The sequence below is a fragment of the Bidens hawaiensis genome, unplaced genomic scaffold, assembly GCF_021521415.1.
Source record: "Bidens hawaiensis isolate Kalapana, Puna unplaced genomic scaffold, B.hawaiensis_p1.1 tig00006520_1, whole genome shotgun sequence".
Classification (NCBI taxonomy): domain Eukaryota; kingdom Viridiplantae; phylum Streptophyta; class Magnoliopsida; order Asterales; family Asteraceae; genus Bidens; species Bidens hawaiensis.
Genome location: NW_027491437.1, coordinates 347,584 through 371,623, shown reverse-complemented (window position 1 = coordinate 371,623; position 24,040 = coordinate 347,584). Strand labels below are relative to the sequence as shown.

The following is a 24,040-nucleotide window of genomic DNA, read 5'->3' as shown; positions in this document are numbered from 1 at the left end:
TGGCTACATCTAGTTCACCCAAGTAACCAGATTCACCTGCACCACCATACGTGTTTTCTAGCTTGACAAACCGTGACTACAACAGAGCCATCCACAACCAATATTCCTCTACTAGAGCTCAAACCAAAACCGTAACAAAATCTAAACATGATTGTTCAAGTTCAGGAGCAAAGGTATCGTACGGTATACGAGCTGCTCAAGACTTGGGAGTTCACGTACCGCTCCGCCCCCTAAACCACTATCTGTTGCTCTAATGACAACGACAAATCCACACTCACAGCACCGATGGTGGCATCATCAAACTCTAATATGGGAATTGAGATGCTTAACCACAATGAATTGTTTCAATTGAATCCGGTTGAGCTACCGTGATTAACAAAAGTTCCCGAAACCGAGTGTTGATTCATGAAGTCATTAAACTCTTCCTTCATCATGATAGACGAATACTTCTCCCACTATGAACCAGAAGTATTTGTCTATCAAGATGAAGGAAAAAGTATTTGTCTATGATGATGAAAGAAGAGTTTAATGACTTTATGAACCAACACCCGATTTCGGGAACTTTTGTTAATCAGGGTAGCTCTATCGGATCCGGTTCAATGTGGTTGAGCCTCTCAATTCCCAGATTGCGTTTAGATGATGTGTCCATCATAGCTGGTCAGTGCGGAGTTGCCGTTGCCACTAGAACAAGCAGACGGTGGTTTAACGGGCGGAGGAGCGGTATGTGCACCTCCATAGTCTTGAACGGCTCAGCTACCGCACGATACCTTTGCTCCTAAACTTGAACAACCATGCTCAGATTTTGTTCCGGTTCTAGTTCGACCTCTATTGGAGGAACATTGGTTGCAGATGACTCTATTGTGGCCACGACTTGTGGAGATAGAAAACATGGATAGAGGTGTAGGGGAATCCTGGTTCCTTGGGTGAACTAGATGTAGCCATGGCTTTAGGATGAATAGGTTTTTGTGTAGGCTTTGGTGGCTGCGATCTTATAATTCTTGGCTTGATAAAGAAGTTTGAAACAATGAGGTTCATAATATAGAAGACGAAGGCGAAGTATGTTGAAGAAAATAAAGTTTCGAAAACAATATCAATGGGCCCTGAATGATGATTGAGGGCAGTAGTACGAAAGGTCCGTAATTGGATCTCTAACTGTGACCCGACATATGATGTTAGATGAAGTTAATGTGCTGGCCCGAGCTGTACGCAATAGTACAATTGAAATTAAAGACGGGAATGCGCAGACAAACAATGAAGTCGTTGAAGGTAGTTGAACTCAGAGCAATTTTACATTAGTTTGTTTTTCCATTTTACCCCCATAGTCATGGTACATCTAATAATGTTAACTAAAGGTAACTAATCAATCTGAGATAACTATAACAAGATTTAAATACATTATACATGTATTTATAGTGATGATGGAGTCGTCATGTTTCAAATGATCCTCTGTGTATTGTAGTTTCTGGGATTATGGAAGACGAAACGACTGTCCCGATTGTCTTCAGCCCAATTACTCGGTAAGCATGAGTTTTTTTTTTTTTTAAGTTTATATACATTTTTTCTCTTTGAAAAATTACATATTCTAAATGTTTAAACTCAATTTAATCTCGTTTTTATATAAAAAAATTTGCACAACCTAAATCATAACCAGGTAATCTCATTTAAAAATTTTGTTTAAACTCAATAAAAAAACCCTTTTACTTATGACCCGCACTTATTTTTTCCTTCGGCACAAAATTTTTTAACGATTCTCTGACGACCCTGACGCGCTAGATAACATGTGTGGGGTGCGGGTCAACCGTGGCATATGGCCTTATGGTGCGATTTGTTTGGTTCTAGGGCCTGCTGTTTTATTGTTACCAATAGGATCCATTGTCTAAAAAGTAATTTCGCCCCCCCATCAACAAGCAGAAGAAATAAGAGCTGCTTAAAATAGCTGCGAGACTGGTGATGATTGTCGTCCCTTCGGGGACATCCAATAAAATTGGAATGATACAGAGATGATTAACATGGCCCCTGCGCAAGGATGACACGCACAAATAAAAAAATGGTCCATTTTTTTTATTTTCATTTCTTTGCTAAAACTCTAATTTCAATATTCATACTTCATAACTGTGTTTTCGACATTCTTGTTACCGAACTCAATTTGTATCATTACACAGTTCATCGGCTTCTCTTTCTATATCAAAATTTAAATATTCAAAATACATATTGAATCTGTACCTACTCACATAATGTCAAATCTCATAATTTTGATGTTTCATTGTTCTGCGAACTTTTGTTTCTACTTCATTTTTCTAAACCTTTTGTTATTAAAAAGTGGCATTTAAAAAACTTTTTGTCTGCAAATTATAGCGATGTTAATTGTTAAATTTGTGAAATTGAAGTTGTTTCTCAAAAACCTCACTTTATATCCCAAGAACTTCACTCTACAATGGTGGACTTTGCTTGTCTTAGGTCTGCCATCCGCCATGTAGATCCAGACCTCGGGAGCTGGAGCTTGTTATGGATTAGGGATGAGATTGGGATGGTACCGGTACCGACCGGTACCGATCCCGAAAATCCCGATCCCGAAATTCGGAAATTATTGGTACCGGTATCAGTTCGGTACCGGTATTTCGTGAAAAATTCGGGAAATACCGGTACCGGTACCGTACCGATACCGAAAACTCAAAACTTGGTACCGATGGTACCAAATCGGTACCGAATTCAGTACCGGTACCGGTACCAATCGGTACCCGTATCGAAAACGCTCATCCCTATTATGGATGCTCTTATAGAGTTTGTGAGGATTTATTTTGGATTTGGTCAATATTTAGCAAAAAAAAATATTTTATCCGGTAAATTGATACTCGAACTTTATTTACTTGCGCATAATGCGTCCTCTTCTTCTATACAATGAACTGCATTATTTCAAACTGCCCTATCAAGCCAACAATTATAAGATTGCAACCTCCAAAGCCTACACAAAAACCTATTCATCCTAAAGTCATGGCTACATCTAGTTCACCCAAGTAACCAGATTCACCTGCACCACCATACGTGTTTTCTAGCTTGACAAACCGTGACTACAACAGAGCCATCCACAACCAATATTCCTCTACTAGAGCTCAAACCAAAACCGTAACAAAATCTAAACATGATTGTTCAAGTTCAGGAGCAAAGGTATCGTACGGTATACGAGCTGCTCAAGACTTGGGAGTTCACGTACCGCTCCGCCCCCTAAACCACTATCTGTTGCTCTAATGACAACGACAAATCCACACTCACAGCACCGATGGTGGCATCATCAAACTCTAATATGGGAATTGAGAGGCTTAACCACAATGAATTGTTTCAATTGAATCCGGTTGAGCTACCGTGATTAACAAAAGTTCCCGAAACCGAGTGTTGATTCATGAAGTCATTAAACTCTTCCTTCATCATGATAGACGAATACTTCTCCCACTATGAACCAGAAGTATTTGTCTATCAAGATGAAGGAAAAAGTATTTGTCTATGATGATGAAAGAAGAGTTTAATGACTTTATGAACCAACACCCGATTTCGGGAACTTTTGTTAATCAGGGTAGCTCTATCGGATCCGGTTCAATGTGGTTGAGCCTCTCAATTCCCAGATTGCGTTTAGATGATGTGTCCATCATAGCTGGTCAGTGCGGAGTTGCCGTTGCCACTAGAACAAGCAGACGGTGGTTTAACGGGCGGAGGAGCGGTATGTGCACCTCCATAGTCTTGAACGGCTCAGCTACAGCACGATACCTTTGCTCCTAAACTTGAACAACCATGCTCAGATTTTGTTCCGGTTCTAGTTCGACCTCTATTGGAGGAACATTGGTTGCAGATGACTCTATTGTGGCCACGACTTGTGGAGATAGAAAACATGGATAGAGGTGTAGGGGAATCCTGGTTCCTTGGGTGAACTAGATGTAGCCATGGCTTTAGGATGAATAGGTTTTTGTGTAGGCTTTGGTGGCTGCGATCTTATAATTCTTGGCTTGATAAAGAAGTTTGAAACAATGAGGTTCATAATATAGAAGACGAAGGCGAAGTATGTTGAAGAAAATAAAGTTTCGAAAACAATATCAATTGGCGGATAGAATATTTCATTTGGCTTGGATTTAAAACAAATGAAACTAAGAAATTAGTGCCATTTAGAGTCCAATATATAGAGTTGTTGAGATATCGTCAATTTAATGTCAAAGATATCACTAAGCGCGTCCATTTAATGTTAAAGATATCGCTAAACGCGTCAACTTAATGTTAAGATATCATTAAATGCATCAACTTAATGTTAAAGATATCACTAAATGCATCAACTTAATGTTAAAGATATCACTAAGCGCTTCAATTTAATACTAAAGATATCACTAAATGCGTCCACTTAATATTAAAGATGTCACACCCCGACCAAAGGCGGCGGAACATGCCGAGGTGTAACGATTGTCCATAAGCACATGACACTAATTAAAGTGACAGTATTTAATAAACTCATTTCATTTCACAACATCGAAAATGTCGCATAACAATTATCCATAAAATAACCATAAACAAGATATCATAAAATATGGCAAATTGATATTGTTCATTTTTACAAATATCCTAAGGTCTTTGATGTCGTTTTCTTCACAATCATAAATCAACCAAGATGCAAACCTGCAACATTTCATAAAATAAAGTTTGTCAACACAAAGGTCGGTGAGCAATTCATAAGTTTAATCATATTAGTATATAATAAACATAGCCACAAAACTTGCATACGAAACGATAAATAAAAGTGGTAATTTGGATAAATAGACATCGCTAAACACATTAGCGACACCTAGCTATAAGGGGATGCCAAATAGTCTAGGATTTTATAGTTATCGTTAATTGCATTACGTTAACGACACCTTGCTATAAGGGGATGCCAAATAGTCTAGGATTTTATAGTTCCACCAACCAAAAGCGATAAACACATAGGCATATAAGCATAGAACACCAAATCGAGCAATTATTTAGGTAAAGTATACAACTACGTTTGTGGTTTAAGATTCAAATATAAAACATTTTGTTGAATAAGTATGAAATGTCACCCCAAAATAAAAGATGGAAAATGGGGTATGAAGTACTCACCTTCAAGTAGTAAACTTGAAAGATGATAATTTGGAGATTTGTCGGAACGACGAGTTTAACGCACAATACCTAAAAAGAAAATAAGTCTTGAATTTAGAAAGGTTGTCTTGAAGGTCTTTAAACAAAATAAATGTTGAGAAATGTAAATAATTAAAGTTCAAGGTTTAAAATGTAACTATTTAAGAATTTATAATAATAACCCTTTAAAAATGTAAGTTTGCTCGAAACCGGGTTAAAGTATCTAACCTTAATATTTACTCAACCTATGTTAAGTAATAAGGTGGGTAAAATGCAAGAATGCAAATCCCTTTGGAATAAAGATACTAAAACGGTTTTTTTTTATCGAGTGTTCGGGTTGTCGGTTCGGGTCTTGATAATTGGTCAAACCCAAAGTCAGCTTTCCAAAATATTGAATGTTATGAGATAACTCAATAAAATTTAATAAGACTTAACCAAGTATGTAGTTCCATTGTTTTAGAATTAACAACGCACGTTAAGCGAGTGTTCGGTTTTGTCGGTCCAAACTTTGTTATGAGATCAAGTTGGATCCAACATTTCCAAGTACTTAAGAAAATATTTAAAAATCAATTTGTAACTATTTTTAAAGAAATATACAAGTCTTGATGGCTAAAAAAAAACACACTTGTGTGTCTTAAGCGAGCAAGAATCGGTTTGGTTCGGTTTCCATCTTACAACAAGTTTATAGATGGTTTCCACATGTCCAAACACTAAATAACTTGTATAATAATGTACAAATAAAAAAAATACCAAAAGTTAACAATAAAGTCTTTAAACAAAAGTTCGGTTTTCGGTTCGGATCGTGTTTCGGGTTAAGACCGAGGTAAGATTCTACAAACCCATAACCATAGAATTTGTAAAAATGATTTTTGAAACTTAGATCTAACACTAAGTATGTTTAAACAAACAAAACTAGTAACAAAGTTCGGTTTACGGTTTAGAGCTATTTACGGTTAAACCGAAGCATAGACTCTTAAAAACCCATAACCATGGAACTTGTAAACATGACCAACAAACTAAAATAAGCAAGATTAATATGTATGAACAAGTTATATAGATGTATCTATATCAAGGACACGAAGTCCTCCATGAAGCCTTGCCTTATGGGGTCCGAAACCTCACCGACCGGAATCGGAGAAGTAACTACCAAAGGTAAACAAGGGGTGTATATTATATATATGTTGCACAACCATAAACAAGTATTAATAAGGCTACATAAACTAATTAAGATGAAAGACCAAAATTCTTCAAGAACACTTAAGAAAATAACCTTGAATCTTTGATGTTTGAGAGAGTTTTTTTTTTAGAGTTGTAGCAAGGGAAAATGAAGAGGAAAGGTGGTGTATATATAGGGTAATGTTGGTGGTCAAATATGGGTGTGAGACACAAGAGTTTTCATGCAAAATGGATCAAGACAAAAACACAAAACAAAAAAAAAATAATAAATAAATAAATAAATAAATAAATAAAAATAAAGGTAGGATGTTTTCAAGACCCAACAAACAAGTGTGAAACAATATTGTAACATAAATCCATCATTTTGATTATAACATAAGCTTCGGTTTACAAATCGGGTCGGTTTACATAATAAACAAATACAAAAACGAATACAAACAAGACCCGAAATTGACGAATGTCACAAAAGATATCAGATATCACTAAGAGCGTCAATTTAATGCTAAAGATATCACTAAACGCGTAACATAAATCCATCATTTTGATTATAACATAAGCTTCGGTTTACAAATCGGGTCGGTTTACATAATAAACAAATACAAAAACGAATACAAACAAGACCCGAAATTGACGAATGTCACAAAAGATATCAGATATCACTAAGAGCGTCAATTTAATGCTAAAGATATCACTAAACGCGTCCACTTAATGTTAAATATATCACTAAGTGCGTCAATTTAATGCTAAAGATATCACTAAACGCGCCAACTTAATGTTGAAGATATCATTAAAGCGGCAACTTAATGTTAAAGATATCACTAAGCGCCTCAATTTAATGTTAAAGATATCGCATGCGCTCATGCATTTTAGTATGTGCGAAAAAAACACCAAATAAGCATAAAAAAACATATTAGTTAAAATATTGACGTATCAAGATACCTGTTAAACATATGAATATAAAAAACAGTCTTAACTAAATAATAATATTATTATATTGCCTTTTAACTACATCTACACTAATTTAAGAGTTTAAAAATATTAATTATTTGTATTCATACAATGAAACACCTTGAATTCTGGGGTCTCGTATTGTTGGATTTATGTGTACATGGATATTTCTTAAACATTGAATTTAAACTTATTCACACACCTCAAGAGGCCGGCCATATGCATTTATGTAATCATAAAGGTTGAGAAATCTCATGGGCAGTTACTTGGTTATAGGAGTCATAGTGGTGCCTTATGGCCAGTGGCGGACCCAGGATTTTTTGCCAATGGGGTCCCATATTTTCGGTGTTCAAATTTTTCGGGTCGGTCGTTGTTCAGGTCGGGTCGAGGCGAAGAACATAATAAAAAACAATATCATAATAAAACTTTCTTTTCAATCATCACTACCTGAACGGGTCAAAATGGGTCGGGTTGACACATAAACACTTTGTTTTCCCTTTCTTAAACATTTTTGAGATAGAACCTAGATACACCCTTTCATAAGCATGTGTTGAAAACCATTAACTTAAACTAGTGAAAAATAAAACTGATATTTTAAAGTGTTTGAATGTTTCTAAAGAAAACCATGCATAAAGTTGAAAACAATGATATGTATTTTAGAGGTGTTTGAATATTTCCAAAGTTATCATTGCAACATTAGCAATCAAATGATTGATTAACACTAAAAATTAACACAAAAAACCAAAAACTGAGCCTTGTAAGACTTGAACCCATGACCTTTCAAAGATAAAACAAGGGACTTTCCACCAGACCACATCAACATTAATAGTATGGGTTCCAAGTATTAAATCTTATGGGGTCCTCAAAAAATTTAATATACCGCTTCTAATAAATTTTTAAAAAACATTGGTGTCCCGGGACCCCGATCCACACTATATGGGTCCGCCCCTGCTTATGGCCTAAATCTTAATGACAATGGTATTACGAATTGGATGATTACGTGTATATAACAAAGATATAAATATTATTTAGCTATATTATATCAAAATTATGTATGTAATTCCATTTACTATGTAATCATATATCTATCATATAAGCACACAGAGTGTTATATATATATATATATATATATATATATAGGGTAAGGTTAAAATGAAAACTCATTTGAGTTGTGAAAACCTGCAAAAACCCTATGTAACATCGTTTTTTTTGTTACATGTAATATATGTTGTAACATTTAATACAAAACATCGAAACATTAAAAAAAATGTTTTGCTATTTTTTAACATTTTTTTACTAATTTTTATATATGTTTTCAGAAGAGAGAAAATGTTATATTTATATTTAAATTTTTTATTCACTTTAATTGTGGATCACAAGATTTAAACATGAATTAAAAACATGTGGTTAAGAATGAGTTTCTAGAGTTTTCACAACTCAAGTAGATTTTTATTTTATACTTAGCCTATATATATGTATATATATAAACAATAGACTTGTTTACACTCACGACACTAGTCAAATTTGATACGTGAAACTCAGAAGTCTCAGCATTTATTCAACGAGTTCGTTTAAGCTAGTTCAATTCAAGCGTTTATCAAACCAATTTGGGACTTCCCTTGTTCACACCTCTAGTGAAGTAATCCACTTTGTTAACGTAAAAATTTATTTAAAATAAAACCTTTTAGCTTACTTTTAAATTTCTATAAATACGGACCAAATTCTCGCACAACCAAATAATGGGCTTAGACTATATCAACTGACACTGGGCCCATTACTCTGAAAGCCCATCAAAAACTGTCTTCAGCTCGGTTACACCAAACCCTAATCACACATCCTTCTACCTATATATTCATAGCCTTCCTCTTAACCGCACAACGGTTCCAGATCTCGTTCTCCTTTCATTTCTTTCATCTTTTTTCTAATAAACTGCAATTATATATTGTAGCTTTATGTTTGATTATATTCAATGGATCCGTGTACAATAAGCCGATGCTCTGGATAATAAGTAATGAAGGAAGCATGGTAGTGTCCACGGAGATTAAGAAACTTTTAGGTCGTCATGTCTGCTCCCAATGATTTTTAATGAGTTGGGGGCCTGGATTAGACCTACATTTATTTTATATATTTTTTGTTATGAAAATAATAATAATAACCTGATGTATAAAAGCAGGGATCGATTGCCTTATTGTAAATCGGTCTCCGTAAACGTCAGGGAGATAAGAGTGGGCATCGTTATTGGGTGAACCTCTTGATTTTTTCATGACGGACAAGGTTCAGTAAACATATTTATTATTTTATTTTCATAACAATATCATTGGATTTTCCTTCTTTTTTTGTTAAGATGAAGTGCTAAACAATGTTTTGGTTTAGAGTTATACATGAACTGGCAAAGCTGAACTAGGTCTAGACAATATTTTGTCTTCGATTTGTACTGAGCTTGGCTTGATTTGGACAATAAGTTCGTAACAAGTAAAGCTAATACAAACTATTACAGAGTTTAGCCAAATATAATGAGCTTAAGTTCTAAACGTTCTCGAATGAGCTGATGAGTAGAGTGACGTTAAAATTTTAATTGCAAGAGAATAAGGGAGTAAATGATTAAAACTTGTGTGTTGCTGTAGAAAATACGATGAGACCCAAGTATGATTGACTTAAATTAACAACTTTTTAATAGTAAGTGTGTACTGCAACGTTGATCTAAAGTAAAAAGTTATTTTTTAGATTGCTGATGGATCATTGGCAACAGCAATGCTTTTAAACAGTTTTTGTGAATGAACTAGTGTAAGAGTTGAGACCATAGACAGTTAAAATAGTTAAGCTACGTCAGGAAGTTGTTTTTCAGTAGGTTCAAACGTGAAAGCCAGATATTGGATGTTAATAATTTCACTGAAAAAGTAGTCTAATTCTTAGCACAATTAGAACTGATCCGGGTTTACACCTGCCCATAAGTCTCAATCGAACTGTCTAAAACTTAGTATGGTTGTTAAATTTCTAGCCTTAGCCAAATGAAAACTGGTGTACAGGTATGTATGTGAAATAAAAACTATCACTTTTTAACGAAACCAGAACATGAACAATAGTAACTTAACCTACCAAAACAATGGAGCCCGATTTTGAAAAAAGCTAATTCGAGCATGAACAATAGTAACTTGGGTTGGCCATTGGCTCTGATATTAGGTGTAGGCTATATTGAGAGTATTGAATATATTGGTTAACTTTTTAACGGAAGGAATTCATCAGACTGTCTGTTATGGGCGCTACACGGAGGGCGTGGAACACCGCTGCGGGGCGCTGTCGGTGGGGGCGTGGAGGGGAGAAGGGTGGGCCCTCTCTTTCTTCATCTCTCACATACACACATACATATATATGCGCGCGCGCACACACACATATATATATATATATATTGGGAGCGTCCAAAGGGCATTAACCATAGCGGAGCGGGCTTCGATGCCTCGTTTTCTACAAGATGATGACGTGACGTTGACGTGGCACGGTGGAGGGGCTTCGATGGGCCCCACTAAGGTTGATGCAACGACAAAAGATCTATTTGTTTCATTTCATGTTGGACTGGATAGATGTACAATTCAGGGGTGTTTTCTATTTGTTTATTATCTAACTAAAGTAAAAATATTTACGTAGCTTTTGGTATGTAGGAATAACAGTAGGAATGGAATGGAATGAAAAAAGTGATGTTTGGGGTTGCTCAATGAAATGGAATTATCCATTACATATGAAATCTCATTCCATCAAAACTATTCCTTCCCACCCTCTCTTCTTTTTTTTTCATTCCATTCCTTCTTCAACATACTTTCTCAACACCACCACCAACTTCGCCGACATGACCGCCATTGCCACCGCCATTTTCGTCGCCGGAGCTACCACTGTCGCCATTGTAGGTTTTTTTTTTTTTTTTGTGTAAAAAGTATTTGGAGATAAGAGTGCTTTTATTATTTCTGTTTCATTCCTATAATTTTTTTATAGCAAACAACATAAAGTAATAATTCATTTTATTCTCATAATTTAATCAAACAAGACAAAGAAATGATAATTATTCATTTCATTCCATTGTCCATTTCATTCATTCTCCCATTCCATTCCCCTTCATTCCATTACCTCCAACCAAGCATACCCTTAATATCTTTAATTCATATTTTGTTAATTAACATAGGTTAACTGAATTTTCCAATTAACCCATCATGAAAAACCTCGAACTTGAATAACACAGACCTGAATATATCATGAGAGATGTGGGTCGGGTTTTAGTTATGGACTTAAAACTTTGAAACCCAAAATGAAAAGCTAGAAGCCCAAAATTTAATAAATACGATGAACGCCTCTACCTTTATATGTGTTTTTTGCAAAGTTAAAGATCCATAGTGGCCATGTACGTTTTACGAAGACCTAAAAAATTAAATGAATGGTTATTAAAACATAAATTCATAATCATCTTACATTTCGAAGCGTTTCTTGTGCCACATACATTAGTGGACATGACGTGCATTGGTTCCCTAACTTCCCACGCATCCCTTATAGAAGTTTTTAAAATAAGCTTTACCACCTTGCATATTGAAACAAGTAGTTGACTCATTTCAATATTCATGAACAAGTGAACCATCTTTAGAATCACGACACGATTAGAAGGCGTCAACACACAAACTGAGACGTAACTCCTGTCTCTTGTTGAGATAAACTCTTCCAAACCGGGTAGAGGAGACAAAGTCACATCGAACATTTGGCGACGTGCACTGTACGTTTTGTTGTGGTGGTACAGAAACCTCCCATCACCTTTTTGTTGGTTGCAAAGTCTTAAGGAGATTTGGGGGATAACACACGATTGGGTTAAGTTGCCTAGACATACCAACTTTGACTCTTTGAAAGATGTATACTTGAATATTCTAGTAAGCTCATAAAAAACAAGGAGTCGTGCCAAATGGTTCAATCGATTTCGGTAGTTACGTGTTGGATGATATGGCTATCTAATAATGATCTCATTCAATAATGCCCTCTTCGTATTGTTCAAAACGGTGAATGGCATCAAATCAGCTTCCTTCTTGTAGATGTGGTGCCGGTTCAACTTTGTGATTTCCCAATTTAATTGGTTTGCTTTTTCTTGTATTTGATCATTTAACTTCATTTGTATTTTCCATATGTATGATATTTGGGCTGATTTTATCTTGTAAGTGACCTTTTTTGGTTTTTAATATTATTTAGCCTTTCAAAAGAAAAAATATATACATAAATGAAGAACCATGGATTTAAATCAAGTTGTACGATCAAAATAGCGAATGCGATACAAAAATAATGTATAGTTGTATACGAAGTTTGCCTACACATCAATTTCATGTAAAATACAAAACAAATCTCAAGAAAAGGAATCATACAACTTGATTTTCAAAATACCAACTACTGTTTTCAAATTCACGCGTATAATATATCAAGTTAGAATACATGTAATATTTCACTGTTCTCTACTATAATTTATAATGTACAAATCACTAGAAATTTTACTTAACTATTCAAATGCCACATCTTTAAAAATATATTATATATTATCTATAATAAGTAAAGTTGAACTTGGTGCCGCTTGGCCCCTGTTGAACCAAGTGGCGATCCATCGTTAGCCGTTTTTTTAAAGTTATGGTATTGTAACGAATGCGACTGATCGGACATCAATTTTTTTGTTACTTTTTTTTGTTTTAATATATCAAATTCACGCAGGCGCAACACCTCAACACATGGGACCGATAACGGTCATGTTTAACCAATGTCAGGGTTTTACTGACCGACGCCACCCCATTGGCACATCTCAGTTTTTATATATTTTGATTTAGTTCCAGTATCATGAAGAGTGTAACCGAACGAGTTTTTTATAGTTTCAGTACCATAAACAAAAATGAAATAAGCCGGTTGAATTCCCATAGACTCACCACCTCAACAACTGGGATTGACAACGCTTGGATTTTACCAACGTTGCATATACTCTAACGAACATAACCGGCATTGAGTACCGAATTCACGTCGACTCGCTGTCTTAATGCTCGGGTTTTACCAATGTCCGAGCGGCAACAACCCGATTTTGCCAACTAAATAAATATGCTAATTTTTTTTATAATACGTTATGCGAGTGCAACTATTTTTTTTTCTTTTTTGGTTTGGTTTATTTTGAACATGTTAATTTAACAAACATTTTTTATATTTAGTTCCGATAATAGGGATGACAATGAAACCCGAAACTCGACATAAATGGGATGGGTAATATCAGATTCATTAGGGTTTGGGATTAGTTTTGAAATTTATTGCGGGTTTGGAATTTCTAATATACCCGATTACCCGATAACATAAACCCATTTATCCGATTATATACCCGATGTACCTGATATAGCTTATTATATATATATATATATATTATATTATATATACTATATTCCAAATATATTATTTGTCGAAACTTGTTTATGTCAATTATTTTAGATATTTTACCTTTATAGTAACCATCTTTGTAATCAATTAGTTATATTTTGTCAAAACCTGGTAGAAACCCGACGGGTTTTGACCCGGGTATACCTGACGGGTATTTTATCAAAACTCGATAGGAAACTCAAAACCTGATGGGAAAACGCGAAACCCGATGGGTTTGGAACAGACTTTTATAACCGGGTATAGTTTTGGGAATACCTCAACCCGACCCAAACCCAACCCATTGCCATCCCTATCCGATACCGTAACGAATGTGGCTAATATCCACCAAATTTGCGTTGACTCTCCGCTACCATGCCCGGGTTTTACCAACTTATTTCTCCGCGCAGCACGCTGTTAATTTACTAGTTACTACCATTGAAAAAATAATTACTAATCGTATTGTGGAGCATAATATACTAACTTGCTAACCCGGTGATAAATCTATATTAGTTTCGAGAAGTTTAAATATATGCTCACTTTATATCTTGGAAGATATAAAACTACAAGGATCAATTATTAACCATAAACGTTCCAAAAACGACACCTAGGTAGGTTAAATTCAAATTGCATAACAACAAACGCCTACAAGTAATAAGTTACTTCACAATCTGCTATTCAACCCTCAGAAATAGCTAATTAATCACCCACAATTGATCTGAATAAGCTATAACAAAGTCCTGCACTCTTCCACCTGTTGCTTTTATTCGTTACATTATAAATTACAAGTTGTTACAACTTAACATTGATTAAACTACTTTTCGTTATAACGACCATCAAGCACCAGTGTTCTAGTGGTAGAATAGTACCCTGCCACGGTACAAACCCGGGTTCGATTCCCGGCTGGTGGCTGGTGCATTTAGCTGTGAAGATAGTGCGCGTAATGTTATGGTGGGTCATTATAACAGTTTGATATTTTGGATGTTATTAAGCGAATCTGATCTAGTTCTTAAAACATGCTTTATATTATATGCATCACGGTTCACATGTTAATGGTAATGTCGCAGACCCATAAGGCCTCGACAAAGTAATTGTGGGTCTGACACGAAAATATTTGGCATCATGGAGTAATAGTCTTGAAATCGCATTCTTTGTCATTATAAGTTAGAACAATCCAAAGACACCCTACCTTCCTATCGGCTACTAGAAAAGGTTGTTGCATGAAGCAGTGTTTCAAAACACACATGAGAAAAGTTGATTAACGTCTCGTTGACGATTTGATATAACGTCGCAATAAAGTTTTAACAAATATATTGGAAGACTCACTGTGGCACCAATATATAGACGGACTAAGTGGTCGAGATTCATTATAAGAAACCAGCCAATCTTGTTATCTTGATAATCCTCATGAGACTGGTGCTTCAGATACACCTAAGATTTCAAATCCTTGCCAAACCCATCTCCTCTTATTTTCCATATACTCACGTGGATGGATCCCCAACAACACCACACGAATACAACCCATCTTTCCTTAAAGTCTCTCACATGATATTCTTAAATTGTCTTACTTCATGTTCAAATGACTTCATTACACAACTCGATTATGACAATGGGTGAATATTGAACATCATTCAAGAGCAAAATACTATGTAAGATACGTGTTGAATATCACTTAAAAGTTGTTCATAAAGTTTGTCAAAAATATGATGAAATGGTTTTCCTAATGCATAAAAAGGCCGACACAGCAAATTCATGTTTAAGTGAGTTCATAAACAATATATTAAAAACTATTCAATATTATCCCGGTATTTGTTGGTTATTTTAGAAATACAAATAATTTATTTAATCTAAGTAAGGCCACAAAAATTAATATTTGAAACCGGGATGCTTGATTTTTCACACAAAAAATTATAATGTTTATCACGTTAAAAAGAATTTACTTATATATCCAAATGCATTTTTGAATGGGGTTGGTGGTTATATAGCAAAGACAAAGCCTTTAAAACACCAAGATGAGAGATCTTGGATTCAAGTCTCCCAAATGACCGAAATTCACTATTTTAAAAAAAGTCTCCAAAAGCGTTTATTGTGGAAACATTTGCTCCACTCTCAAAACGTTTATGCAGTTATTTTAATTAAAATTAGATATAAAATCATATTTATTATATTAAATTATTTTTTTAATACCAACACTATAATTGTTTAGAATTATTAGCCTAGTCAAGCTCGGCATATCAATCTTGGACTCATGCTCACAAATTAAATAAGATTTAGTTTACAAACTCGAACTCACATATTAAATAATATTTAGTTTATGCTCGAGCTTAAGCCTGAACTCATTCAAATCAACTCAATACAAACTTTCAGTCAATTGATCTAAGTAGCTTATGAGGAACTCGACCATATTGGCTTATAACACCATTAATTAATACGTTATAAATACAAAGATTGAAAAAACAAATGAATATAATATGTTGTTGGTAGGAATCAAACTCACTACCTTAATTTTAAAATGTTTATACCTTACCAACTCAACTAAATAAAATTAATGTTAGTTTTCTCTTTTTCTTAATTGTTATAAATTCACAACCTTTTATTTCATTTTTATTTTTTTAACCACCCGTATATCATGCGGCAAGAGGCTCTATCCTAGTTCACATTAATTTGATATATCACAAATTTAATTAATAACTTTTGTCCTGAATTTAAGAAAATAAACCCTAATTAACGATAAAATCCTTACCAGCAAACGCTCGTTGAGATTATTATTATTATTATTATTATTATTATTATGATTATGTTACAATTAATTTCACACTCTCTATTTCCACACTCATCATTTTCACACACACAGAAACACAACAACAACAATAATAATAATAATAATAATATGTCTTCGTCTTCTTACGTGCGTCCTCACCTCCGTAAATCAATAATCGCCACCAAAACCCTAGATAACCCCACCACCAATAACCATAAGCTTACGCCTACATCCGTTAACAATGTGTTTTCCAATGCGGCTCCACGGCGGAGCTCGGCTAACGGTCAGTTCCAACCGCCGGTGCCGAACGACGTCGTTCTTCCGCAGTGGAAGCCGTCCGAACGCGTTCTGCGGCTTAAACCTGAGCAGGTAGTTGATTTTCACGTTGTTTTTGTTGAATTTGTGGTTATGTTAACTGTTTTGTTTATGAAATTGATTGAGCTGATGCTCATTCGAAGATGAAAGGATTTTACCGCGTAGCTGTTTCGTGTTTAGGCTTTTATTTAGCTGAATTCTGTGATTATTGGATGATAGTTATGAAGGTGATACATTTCTAGGTCTATCCTGTTGAGATTATATGCATAATACTAACATTCTCATCGGTAGCGCAAGCCGTAAGGTTTATTATAGCGTTGTTAATAGTGAACCTTAAGAACTTAGGAACAAATTTGTAATAATCTTGACATTTTTATCTGAGTACAATGTTATGAGGTTTAATCATATACAGCCATAACCTATGTGAAACAAATGAAATTTGAGTATTTGAATATCAATTTGATATATAGGATTTCTGGTACTGCCTTTGGATGGAATAGATTTATCTGTTATTTTGGTACAGGATGAGTAGATAGGAATTTTGTAAGCTCACACATATTTTAGAATATTATTGCAGTTGCATATAAGCATGCCATTCACTTCCGGAACATGCTATCACACAAGCTTTTCTTGATTAGAAATTAATGGCAGCCTAAGTGCTAATAACAGGTTAAGTTGCTTAAAGGAGAGGTCAAAGTGCCAAATTTGAATGTTGAGCTAGCTGCTAGGTCGATTGTCTAATGGAATATGAAGTTGTTAAAGAACTTATGCCTGTTTATCTGACATATAATAGAAAGGAAGAATTGCATTTATAGAATGAGTTTCTTTGATAGTACTTTTCTGGATTTCGGAGTGCTTAACTAGTTTCCTGATTAATGATTAGCTGTCACCATTAGGTACAATTTTCATTAAAAGATGATCAGTTGGATGATGATGGCTGTTTATATTTATTCATTTTGGTTAATAGATTGCCTTTTAAAAATCAATTACTATTACCTACAGATTGAAGAGGTCAGATTACGACTCAATGTTGATGTTACTGTCACTCCCGACTCTCCTCCCGCACCTGCACCAATCGAATCTTTTACAGACATGGTAACCAGATTTGTACTTGATATACTTTTCTGTTACACATTATGAGTTATTGGATTATTAATTAATCTTTACTAAATTATTAAATGCAATTTCTTCAACATGTGCAGTGCTTGGATTCGAGCATTATGAAGGATATTGCCATTCATGAGTACACGACACCTACTTCTATTCAGGCACAGGCGATGCCTGTTGCTTTAAGCGGTAGGGATCTTTTAGGCTGTGCAGAAACAGGCAGTGGCAAAACTGCTGCTTTCACAATTCCCATGATACAGGTACTGATTCATGCATGCACATATAAAACACTTATTATTTATTCATAATCTCTTATATGCTTATTTCTTTATCATTTCCAGCATTGTATAGCTCAGCCTTCTGTTCGGCGTGGAGATGGTCCATTGGCGCTAGTGTTGGCTCCCACTAGAGAGCTTGCACAACAGATAGAGAAAGAGGTAATTCTGTTCATGTTTGATCTGACAAATTGGATGATATGCAGTTCTTCATGGTTCCATAAACAACCAATATAAATTTTACGCCTGTTTAATTTGAAGTATTGAATTAGACTACTATTCACACTGTTGTCTTGATTGTGTAGTATGTTAATATGCATTTGCACTCCTTTCATTATGCACCATGTCTTGTTTTAAAAGCTCTTTGTTAAGTATTTATATGAGCAGTTGAGTTTATTATGTAAATTTTTGTACTTTTTTATTTTTATTTGTTGGGTGGTTGTAATATTCCATGAACAATGGAAGCTGGTTATTGAGGAATGGTACACATTAGTTGGCTGATAGCATTGATAATTTTTCTATATGTTCATTAATCACACACAAGTAGTGGTGATATCTATTTCATATGGAAATGCAAAACTGTGTATTTGCAGAGTCAATTATTAATAATGAACTTATACTATCTGAGATAGTGAGATGTTAAGATTTGATGATATCATGTTCATATTCAATATATGATGTTTACATGTTTCATGGTATCACTACAGGTGAAGGCTTTCAGTCAATCATTGGTGACTTTCAGAACTGCAATCGTTGTTGGTGGAACAAACATTTCTGACCAGGTGATTCATGATTAATATTGATATTGAAATTGCATTTTCAATAAGAGGGGATATTTCATGTTTTGCAGTTGGTCAGATTGTTGACTTTTCCCCTATTTAAAAAGTTATACTATCTATTGGGTTTTGATAGGTATAGAATAAATACAAATTTGTATTTGATTTGTGAATGCCTAGCAGAGGTCAGAGCTTCGGGCTGGAGTGGAAATTGTGGTTGCTACTCCTGGAAGATTTATTGATCATTTACAACAAGGAAACACGTCTCTCTCACGAATTTCATATGTTGTTCTGGACGAAGCAGATAGAATGCTTGATATGGGTTTTGAACCTCAAATAAGAGAGGTAAATTGTGTTTTTTGATGTCAATGCTAAATTCTTACAATTAGTGTTCCTGTTTTATTATTATTATTATTATTATTATTATTATTAATTTCTATCCTCTTTTAAAAAAGTTGCAACTAATCTTTAGTTATCTAGTTGACGGTGATTATGAATGTCTGAGCCTAATCTTTCATCTGTTACAACAAAGTTAAATGTAGTAGAATTCATTTTTATGTTCCTAAACTTGAATTTTGGTGGTTATAATCTTATGCTGATGCTATCTATAGTTTAGTAATTTCACATGGCATATGAGTAAGATTTGGTCTTTAAAATTTAGTAATTATGCTTCAAAATTATGTGAATTTTGGATGTGTTTATATATGCACTGCTGTGAAGTTCCACATGGCATATGAATCTGATTTGGTCTTTAAAGCTTAGTGGTTATGATTCAAAGTTGTGTAAAGTTGGATGTGTTTATGCATGCATTATTGTGAAGTTTCTTCTTTTGGGGGAATACGTACTAAAATCTTATCTTAAACTAATATATAGCATTAAAAATATACAAACATATGAGCATATATACATTTTGTTTGGTGTTGTTATTTAATTAATAGCTAAGCAATGCCCAGATTTATATGCGTTTTCATATCACTGTAGGATGTTAAAATAATCCACATTGTGTTTTGCCTTTTTACTTTTAGGTAATGCGTAATCTTCCAGAAAAGCATCAAACACTATTGTTCAGTGCAACCATGCCAGTGGAGATAGAAGCACTAGCGCAGGTTTATCTGATTTCATATTCTTTGTTTGTGATACCATTATTGGGATATATCTTATTAATCAACAGCTCAAGATACCATTAGATTTTTCATTCTAACACAAATCATGGACACAATGAAATTTAATGTTCTATCATTGTGTAAATGAATTTGAATTTCTCTTAAATTATACAATTTCAGGAATATTTGACAAATCCAGTACAAGTGAAGGTTGGAAAAATTAGCAGCCCAACAGAGAACGTATGCCAAACCTTGGAGAAAATTACTGAAATTGAAAAGGTACGCCGAAACTTAATTTAGGTTTGCAAAATTCAGTAGTTCATGATTTTGATACTGAACTGAATTGGTACATCTTCAAAAAATAGAGTATAAACAATGAAAATTTTCCAAGCAAGCAAAAAGGGCACTTACATATTTTACTAGTTAACATAACTGATACTTTCTGACACAAAGAGAATCAATCTTAATTAAAAACACTTAAATTTGAAAGTGAAATTATCAATGAATGTGTGAATTATATAAGCTACCATTCCCTCACTCCTTTGTTTTTTTTTGGGTTGGAAGAGTGGTAAGTAATTTCACTATTTACTTAATTACTTCTGAAGCTTCTAGAAATCTCAAATACACATGAAATATGTAGTTTCTTAATGTCTTTCATCATTAGTATACATGCTGATAAAAATATATAATTCAGTTGTGTTTGACATACCAACTTTGAGAAGTTTTAGATAGAGGCTGTGCTTTTATTTATTTACTTCATAATTGTATTACTTGATAAATTACACCGTCATCACTTTCTGGTGTTTATCTTTACGGACACTTCTAATATTAGTCTGGTGCATGCTATTTTTGTTGCAATCTGTTACGTGTTTAAAGTTTACAATTTTTTTGGTGATGCTAATTTTCTTACAAAATCAATATCTCTTTTTCAGATTGATCGACTGCTATCAGTGCTTGTTGAGGAAGCTGCACTAGCTGAAAAGTTAGGCCACCGATTTCCTTTAACAATTGTATTTGTGGAACGAAAGGTATCCATATATTATTCTTTTTATAATTTATTTCTTATCTTTATTTCATTTTTATAATTTGAAACTTAAGTCTGCAACTTAACACCTTACATGTTTATTTTATATTGTGCGTGTAGACACGGTGTGATGAAGTTGCTGAAGCTTTGGTAGCTCAAGGTCTAAATGCAGTTGCTCTTCATGGAGGTCGAACTCAAAGTGAAAGAGAAGGTGCCCTGCGTGATTTTAGACACGGTCCCACTAATATCTTGGTATGTCATAAAGCTTATGATATTTAATTAAATTATTTAAAACTTAATATATTATTTTTTTCAGGTTGCTACTGATGTTGCATCTCGAGGTCTAGATGTTACAGGAGTTGCTCATGTAGTTAACCTCGACCTGCCAAAGGTATTTTTACTATATTACTTGAGATGCAATAAGGAAAGTTGGTATTTTTTAAAAGATCAAAAGTTGGTAACTTATATTTGACTCTTTATATTACTGCATCTTTTTTTCTTATTATTTTGATCTCAGACAATGGAGGACTGTGTGCACCGAATTGGAAGGACAGGCCGTGCAGGATCAACGGGCCCAGCTACTTCATTTTATACAGATCGTGACATGGTGTCTTTTTCTCAACCCATTTTTTTCTTTTATTCTATTACTTAGCCTCCCCATCTGGCCCTTTGAAATTTCAACATTTGACTAAAAGTATAGTTTTAAGTATAATGGGAATCATGTCATCGCGTCAAATTAAAATCTTTGGATGAGTGAAAGGTCGGGAGTCGTTCAAAGTCTATTTCTAATGTATACAAGTTCTAAAAACGTTTTATTCTAAGTATTTGATTTAAGTATTTGATTTCTGTTGTCATAATAGCGTTTTTGTTGTCATAGTAAACACCTCCATTATTTTTTAAGAGTTTTGAAAAATGGACAAAAGGCGTTTGCAGGATAACGCGGCCCAACCAGTACTAAAAACGACTCATTTGACCCGCTATCTGACCCATCATCTACAATTGTTAGCGATGTTAATGCCCTTTTATTAATTTACTGATTATTGATAATTGCTCTTGCTTGACAATCTCTTTCAGTTTCTTGTATCACAAATAAGGAAAGCAACAGCAGATGTTCAATCTGGGAATACCGTGGCTTTTGCCACTGGAAAGGTATTTTTTTTGGATATTTTGAATAATTATTCTAGACCTTTGTAGTGTACAGAGTACAGACGTGACAATTTTGACCCATTTATCTATAAATGGGTCGATTTTGTTAAAACCTCCCGCCAACAAGCAGAAAATTTACAACCTGTTCATTCTCATTTGACGCCCTGCTTGCGGTGCGCACATATAGTGTAAATATGTGTGAACCCTCGGGTGGGCAAAAGTGAAATTGCACTAATTTTGACGTTATTTTACTAATCTCGTGAAAATAACGTTAAAAGTGGCGGAAGGTTAATCAGGCATCATGTGGTGGCGTTGATAGCTGAAAGACAAGGGTACATGCACCAATCGACCGGTGTGCCGATGGTTGAGTGTTATGTGCCTTATGTCCAAGGCTGGATGCAAAACTACTATCGAGCCGGGGGTCTCACCGGAAGCAGCCTCTCTATTCGTACGGGGTAGAGGTAAGGCTGTCTACATCTTACCCTCCTCAGACCCTACCATAGCTTTGCTATTGGTGGGATATACTGAGTACGATGATGATGATGATGATGATGATATAGAATAGAATCAGTTACTTGTAGCATGTTTCATAGTAAATGAATTTTGTCATGGATACATTTGAATATAACCCTTCATAAAATTCAATATTTTTGATAAAACAGTGTTTGCTGTGTTGGCATAACCGCGCTCATTTTGACATACCCCCCCCCCCCCAACTCACTTTTAATCTACTTATGTACGCATTCAGCAAAACTATATTGTTTTTTAACGTATTTTGATAAAAGACTTTCAAACCCTTTTGTAGCTTATGTTTTGATTTTATATGTTCGGACCATTAGAGATAATAACATAAGTGTGTCTAATATGTAGGTGGCCAGAAGGAAGGAGAGGGAAGCAGCAGCTGCACAGAAGGAAGCAAGGATTGCACAATCGAAGCTTCCACCGACATCAATAAATGTTGAAGATAAGTACAAGTACATGATTGCCCCTGCTGCAATGATAAAAAAAGAAGGTTCTGCTGATGATGCTTGGGATGATTGATTAAAATAACACAAAAGGTTTGACTTTAAACCTATACCACTAAGACTTTATAAAAAAAAATAGTAAAAAAAGAAATGTTTTGGGCTCGTTACTAAAATATGATAAGAATAAAATGTACAGATTGGTAGATGAGTATGAGACTCTAGGTTGTGTATAATTTTGATTAAACTGTTATTGTTAGAAGATTCATTCATTACCTTATCAATTTTGTTTAATATTATCGTTTTTCTTTACACACGAGCTTATATGGCAGGGTCAGTTTTTTATGGCACTCGAATCATAGACTGTAGTGATGTTAATCGTGCCTAGATGAATTAGGTTATGTTACAGGTAATATCATCAAAAACAAATAAAAGAAAATAAACCGAAGCTAAAAGGTTTTAAATAGCTGTAAAATTGCAACACTGTTATATAGAAAAAAGGCCACAAGCCCACAATTGCAAACATCATTATAGAACAACAAGGTTTGTAATAGCTGTAAAAGAAGTGTGAGGGGTTGTGACTGGTGGGACGAGTTGACATGATGTGTTTTCTTTAAACTTATGGTATTGCGTGAGTAGGGAAAAGCCATGTGCTTGTATCTCATTTGTAACATCATATCATCTGCTTTATATCATAGGTTTAAAAAGCTTTATACTTATGGAAAGATATAAAGGTAGTTACGTGAACAGTAAGAATGGTTCGGGTTTATTATTAGATTATTTAAGTTAAAGTTAATTAGATAAACAATCAGTTATGTTTGCTGAAGAGTAAAAGAGTCATTTTACATAAATTTAACTGATTTAAGTTATAATTGAAATAAACATAACACTTTCTAAACTTAAAACTTCAACTGTGTA

At 34.4% G+C, this 24,040-nt stretch overlaps 1 protein-coding gene and 3 non-coding genes across 4 annotated transcripts; all 4 read left to right on the top strand.

The window, feature by feature from the left end:
- Positions 1-509: 509 nt before the first annotated feature.
- Positions 510-23,472, top strand: LOC143632682 (ATP-dependent RNA helicase DBP2-like). Its single transcript, XM_077101140.1, has 17 exons — positions 510-720; positions 1,177-1,266; positions 2,388-2,530; positions 16,508-16,783; positions 17,732-17,824; positions 17,932-18,096; positions 18,178-18,273; positions 18,819-18,893; positions 19,071-19,232; positions 19,913-19,993; positions 20,171-20,269; positions 20,923-21,018; positions 21,135-21,266; positions 21,331-21,405; positions 21,532-21,621; positions 22,089-22,163; positions 23,031-23,472. The coding sequence occupies exons 1-17, from the start codon at positions 510-512 to the stop codon at positions 23,199-23,201; spliced, it is 2,130 nt and encodes a 709-aa protein (XP_076957255.1). The 3' UTR covers positions 23,202-23,472.
- Positions 1,960-2,062, top strand: LOC143632707 (U6 spliceosomal RNA). Its single transcript, XR_013153560.1, has one exon. It is a non-coding gene; the product is annotated as a U6 spliceosomal RNA (small nuclear RNA).
- On the top strand, positions 9,264-9,371 carry LOC143632701 (small nucleolar RNA snoR100). Its single transcript, XR_013153555.1, has one exon. It is a non-coding gene; the product is annotated as a small nucleolar RNA snoR100 (small nucleolar RNA).
- Positions 9,418-9,552, top strand: LOC143632702 (small nucleolar RNA snoR74). The gene has a single exon (XR_013153556.1). It is a non-coding gene; the product is annotated as a small nucleolar RNA snoR74 (small nucleolar RNA).
- Positions 23,473-24,040: the final 568 nt, after the last annotated feature.